The sequence below is a fragment of the Salvelinus alpinus genome, chromosome 7, assembly GCF_045679555.1.
Source record: "Salvelinus alpinus chromosome 7, SLU_Salpinus.1, whole genome shotgun sequence".
NCBI lineage: Eukaryota > Metazoa > Chordata > Actinopteri > Salmoniformes > Salmonidae > Salvelinus > Salvelinus alpinus.
The window spans coordinates 60,983,226-60,988,569 of record NC_092092.1 but is presented as its reverse complement, the minus strand read 5'-3'; the positions used below and the strand labels follow the sequence as shown (position 1 = coordinate 60,988,569).

Sequence of the window (5,344 nt, the reverse complement as noted above, 5' to 3'; positions counted from 1 at the left end):
TGTACACTACCGGTCAAAGGTTTTAGAACACCTACTCATTCAAGGGTTTTTCTTTATTTTTACTATCTTCTACATTATAGAATAATAGTAAAGACATCAAAACTATGAAATAACACATATGGAATCATGTAGTAACCAAAAAAGTGTTAAACAAATCAAAATATATTTTTTATTTGAGATTCTTCAAACAGCCACTCTTTGCCTATGGACAATTATCTTAACCTTATATCTGTCTCTGTAGGCCGAGCTGTGAGGTTAACACTAGCCTACTAGCTACCTGTTAATTTTAGGCCTACATTCCTTAAGGACTCTTTGGTTTGGGAGAGGGTCGGGGAAGGATAGATGGCGGAAGCGGATGTTCTGTTTGAAACTGATGGTGCATCGTGTGGAGAGGAGAGTGGGAAGGAATGGATAGAGAACAGGAAGAGAAACAAGAAGTCCAGTAAATAAAAGTTCTGACTCTTCTTTTAGAGTGAGGGTTTTGGACCGAAGGTATGGAACGCCATTTGGGTCTTTGCGTGTCAAAAAATATACACGTCAAATAACACTATTTGATGCGTCAAATAAGCTTTTAATTTGACACGTCAAATAACATAATTATATTATAGCACACTCATACTCCATTTCATGTCTACACATTCCAACATGCCAACCTCGTTTAGCATGATATATTCCATTGTGACATAATTCCGCGATATGTATTCATTTACATCACTTTCAATTGGAGACTTTTATTTTGAAGGCGAACCACAAATTACACTATTGTGGCTAATCCTTATTGTGGCTACTTTCACAGAAGTGGGTCCGACCACCATTAATCAAATAAGAACTGTCTTATAAATTAGGGGGTATTTTAGATGATGACACCTAGCTATATAGTTAGCTAGCTAACTATAGGTACTGAAACAGATTATGTCGTTTTGCTATGTTTTTGGGGAAGAACATTGTTTGCATCCATCAGCTAGCTCGCTTTGTTTATGACCAGCATTTTTCCAGAGCTTGGGGATGTGTGTCTGCGCTCGTGCGACAGCGACAGGTGCGCGAGACAAAACTTTACCAGCATCATAGCATACGTATCGGGGAATCGCTGTGACATATGAAATACGAGTGATAATGTAATCAATGTGTAATAACTACGTAAAAAAATGATGAACGTGTTATATTATTACGTGACGTGCAGTCCTATTCAGGTCCTGATTGGTCAACAAGCTTATTTTAAAAGTAAAGACCCAAACGGCGTTCCATAGGAAGGAGATACCTGGGGGATCCGTTTGATGTCTCTGTGAAAATCCTAGATGTGTTGGATGAGGTTGCATCAGTGATAAAAACAAGAAGTGGGCTTATTCTGAGGAGCAGAGGGAGGGTGCTTTGCTCCTCATAAAGATATCGGATTGGAATGTGTGCTGTGTGGATCTTCGAAGCAGGGCGTCTATCAACGGGGTTGTCTCTGGGGTGGCGCTAGAAGTGAGTGTAAAGGATATAACTGAAGAAGTAGATGGAGAGGTCGGTGTATACCGACTGACCTGTATAGTGGATGGAGTGGTTCTACTAAGCTATATGGAATTGTTTTAAGGTCATACCAAGGATCATTTAGCTTTTTGATTTAGAATTTTAAAACCCCTTGAAGTATTAAAAATACATATATTATTCATTTAAAAAAATTATTTGGCCTTTCTGCTATTACAAACACATTGAATAACAGATTCACTACATGGAACAACAGATAGTCCCCCCCACCAAAAAATTGAAAGGAAGTTTGTTCTGAAGTGTCTGTCCTGTATCTGAGAGATACAAGAAAGACCAGGAAATGTTTTTTAATATTTGGCACTAAACAGTCTCCATATATACTTCCTTTAATTTTTTCAACTGGTACCGGGGACCTTCAGACAAGTCTTGTGAGGACAAACTGTTTGGATGCTGCAGACGATTTTGTGAGAAGATCGATGTTCGGGATGTCTCATGGTCTGACAAACAGCGCTCTCTAGCTCTGTCACCTTTCACCACAGATACAGAAGTGTGACATCTGCTGATGTGGTAGATTGAGATGCGTCCAAGCTGACAGATTTCTTTGGGGATTTTTGTGTTATGTGGGGACTCAGGGATTTGACAGCAGAGGAAATACATGGAATCCTGTCGATGAAAGTACCGCCCTGTCAGGCCTCTAAACCTGTGTAGGGATGTGATTTGGACTGTGACGGATGCAGCGTAATTTTTCTCCAGTAGGTGGCGGAAGGCGCATTACATTTGTGTGACTGCAATTATACCAGAGGAGAAGAAGTGCCAGCTCTTTGCTGCTTGTTTATTGGCAGTTGAAGTGTGCAGATTGGCACAATGCCACATTTCTTCAGAATCTACATAAACCTGGACTTAGTCCCTTTTATCCTGAAAACCAAGTTATGTATGTTTTTCAAGAACTTGACTTTACCTTTTCATAATTTTTGTTTGAATTTGATATATATATTTTTTTTACAGGGACAGGCACATTAATCAACGTTTCAGTAAAAGTGCCGGTTTTAGCCAGCCGGCTAATTTGCAACCACTGTCCCTGGCCAACGTTCCCACGGCTACCATGAGAGAGCTCCTGGAGAAAAGAAATGGCATGATATTTTCGGATCCATGACTACTGGTAAATGCTATTTATTCTACCACTCCACCACCAGCGTTCAGTACCATCCCTGGTCATAGGTGGCCTACCTTCACAACCTTACAAAAACTTCGATGGCACTGTGGTTAGTCGTGACAAATATCAGATCCCAAGACGTTCTGGGGCATGTTTTAGTCCAGTAGGCTGCATGTACATACTGTGTACTCAAATTCAAAATACCTAGTAGATGACCCATATAGCTGCACAGTTAAACAGTTCCTCATACAGATGAAACACTCTCACATATTTGAAATCATTTTCTCTCAGAACACTGATTGTTTTAATAGATAATTCCTGAGTCTAGTCCCCTTGTCAGGTTGTAGTACTATATTCCATCACTAGAGGGCATAACTATCTGCTTCATTGGAAGATCACAGTCAGGTTCAGGTGAATAACACCAGAGCTTAGATTTCACCACCAGTCTGGGACGAGAGTTTTAGTTTGTCTGTCTGTCTGTCTGTCTGTCTGTCTGTCTGTCTGTCTGTCTGTCTGTCTGTCTGTCTGTCTGTCTGTCTGTCTGTCTGTCTGTCTGTCTGTCTGTCTGTCTGTCTGTCTGTCTGTCTGTCTGTCTGTCTGTCTGTCTGTCTGTCTGTCTGTCTGTCTGTCTGTCTGTCTGTCTGTCTGTCTGTCTGTCCCAGAACAAATTGACATGTGGGCTTCCCCAGTCACTGCTTATTGGTTGAAGTGATAGAAATAGTCTCATTCTAGTTCTGCGGTTAAAGGTCCCCGGTATTCCTTGTTGCAGATTGTCCGTGATATTGTAGACGACTCCCAGTGTCCTGGGGGAGAACATAGAGAAGTGGATCACTGTTATGAACCTGTTATAAACTCATGAATCGTTTTTAGATGTCTTACCTGTCTGTGATTTGATTGATCCCCTGGGCTGGGTGTCTGAGTTAAGTTGGCTGGTCCTGGGCTCAGCTTTCAGGACTGGTAGGACACTGAATCCTCCTCACAGATAGACACAGGGTCAGCGCGATCAGACACACAGGATATAGAATGACACAGGCTATCAACAGTTTTATAGTAGGCTACAGATAATTAGACAGGTGATTTATTTTTATCTGTACTTGTTTTTGCTCACTAGATGCCCCTGTGCTGTGCTGAGTGGAAGGTATGGTTGTTCCTCTGACTTCCTGTACCATCATCATCACACCGGTCTCACCTGGCCCCGCCCTACAGGAAGAGGTGTGTTCACACAGCAGAGCGACACCTCCCCCCACCTACCCCCCCCCGCACCTGAGAGGGATACAAGACCAGAAGACCAGAGTTGGCTATTCTGTGCACACAGGCTCACCATTGACCTAACTCGCTAGACACGAGAAAATACAATATTTTGGAGTTGTTATGAGTGTATGTTCCGTCACCATGTGTGTTGTCTTTCCCCTTGTTCCTTTTACCCGTCATGGTTGTATTGTGGGGCGACGCTGGCCCGCCCCTCCCCCTGCCGTATCCATAGTAACCACAGCGCAGCAGGCGGGCGTAGGCGGACCTAAAGTCTCTGTTGAGGGCAGCGTAGAGCAAAGGGTTCAGAGCTGAGTTGATGTATCCCAGCCACAGCACCACAGGGTAGGCTGCTGGGTAGTCCTGCATCCTCAGACCCATGATAGTAAACAGGGTGAAGTAGGGGAACCAGCACACCATGAACGCTCCGATCACTGCTGCTAGAGTCACTGTGGCTTTGTGTTCCCGTAGAGCCATCACTGTTACTGAGGTGAGTTGACGAGGGGCTGACGAGGGGCTGTTGTTGTTGAGGTTGGGTTGTGCATGGATGATGCGTCTGGCCTGGGCCCGGGCGATGCGGAGGATGCGGAGGTAGTTCCAGCACATGATCAGCAGGGGAAGGTAAAAGGTTAAGGAGGCGTCCACCGCAACGTACGACGGGTTCAGCTCAAACTTACACTCCCTCTCCTCCCCCGGCCCGCGGTTCTGCACACTGCCGTCCACAGTGTTCCAGCCCAGGTGGATCGGTAGGAACGACACCCCCAGTGACACCGCCCACACCGAAGCCATCGTTATGGCTACCCCCCTCGGCAACACCAGCGACGAGTATCTAAGGGGTGCGGTCACGGCCAGGTAGCGGTCCACGCTGATGGCCAATAGGGTGAGGATGGAGGCAGTGCATAACATAACATCCAATGAGATGTAGATATTGCAGAGGGTCGGCCCCAGCGGCCAATCGCTGAACTGGAGGAGGGCGGAGAAGGGCAGGACCAGCATGCCAAGCAGCAGGTCAGTGATGGCCAGGGAGACGATGAAACAGTTGGTGAGGCAGCGGAGACGTCGTGTGGCGCAGACGGCCAGACATACCAGGACATTACCAAACACCGTCAGCAGAATGAGCAGGGACAGGGTCACACCTTGTATCACCACAGACAGCATCCTTACTGAAGTCCCAGTCCCTACCCTAACCCCTGCCCTACACCCAGTCCCTACCCTAACCCCTGCCCTACACCCAGTCTCAACCCTAACTCTTGCCCTACACCCAGTCTCAACCCTAACCCCTGCCCTACACCCAGTCTCAACCCTAACCCCTGCCCTACACCCAGTCTCAACCCTGACCCCTGCCCTACACCCAGTCTCAACCCTAACCCCTGCCCTACACCCAGTCTCAACCCTAACCCCTGCCCTGCCCTACACCCAGTCTCAACCCTAACCCCTGCCCTACACCCAGTCCCAGTCCCTACCCTAACCCCTGCC

The 5,344-nt window shown here is 46.1% G+C and overlaps 1 protein-coding gene and 1 long non-coding RNA gene across 2 annotated transcripts; both read right to left on the bottom strand.

Moving 5' to 3' along the window:
* Positions 1 to 1,090: 1,090 nt before the first annotated feature.
* On the bottom strand, positions 1,091 to 3,831 carry LOC139581399 (uncharacterized). The gene is made up of 2 exons (XR_011676214.1): positions 3,500 to 3,831; positions 1,091 to 3,423 (listed from the first exon to the last, which is right to left on the bottom strand). It is a non-coding gene; the product is annotated as an uncharacterized lncRNA (long non-coding RNA).
* Positions 3,832 to 3,907: 76 nt separating this feature from the next.
* LOC139581398 (histamine H2 receptor-like) lies at positions 3,908 to 5,037 on the bottom strand. The gene has a single exon (XM_071411116.1). The coding sequence runs from the start codon at positions 5,024 to 5,026 to the stop codon at positions 3,938 to 3,940; it is 1,089 nt and encodes a 362-aa protein (XP_071267217.1). The 5' UTR covers positions 5,027 to 5,037; the 3' UTR covers positions 3,908 to 3,937.
* Positions 5,038 to 5,344: the final 307 nt, after the last annotated feature.

What these genes read in the sequence shown, in the direction of transcription:
- LOC139581398 (XM_071411116.1), bottom strand. Translation starts at nt 5,026, where the DNA reads ATGCTGTCTGTGGTGATACAAGGTGTGACCCTGTCCCTGCTCATTCTG.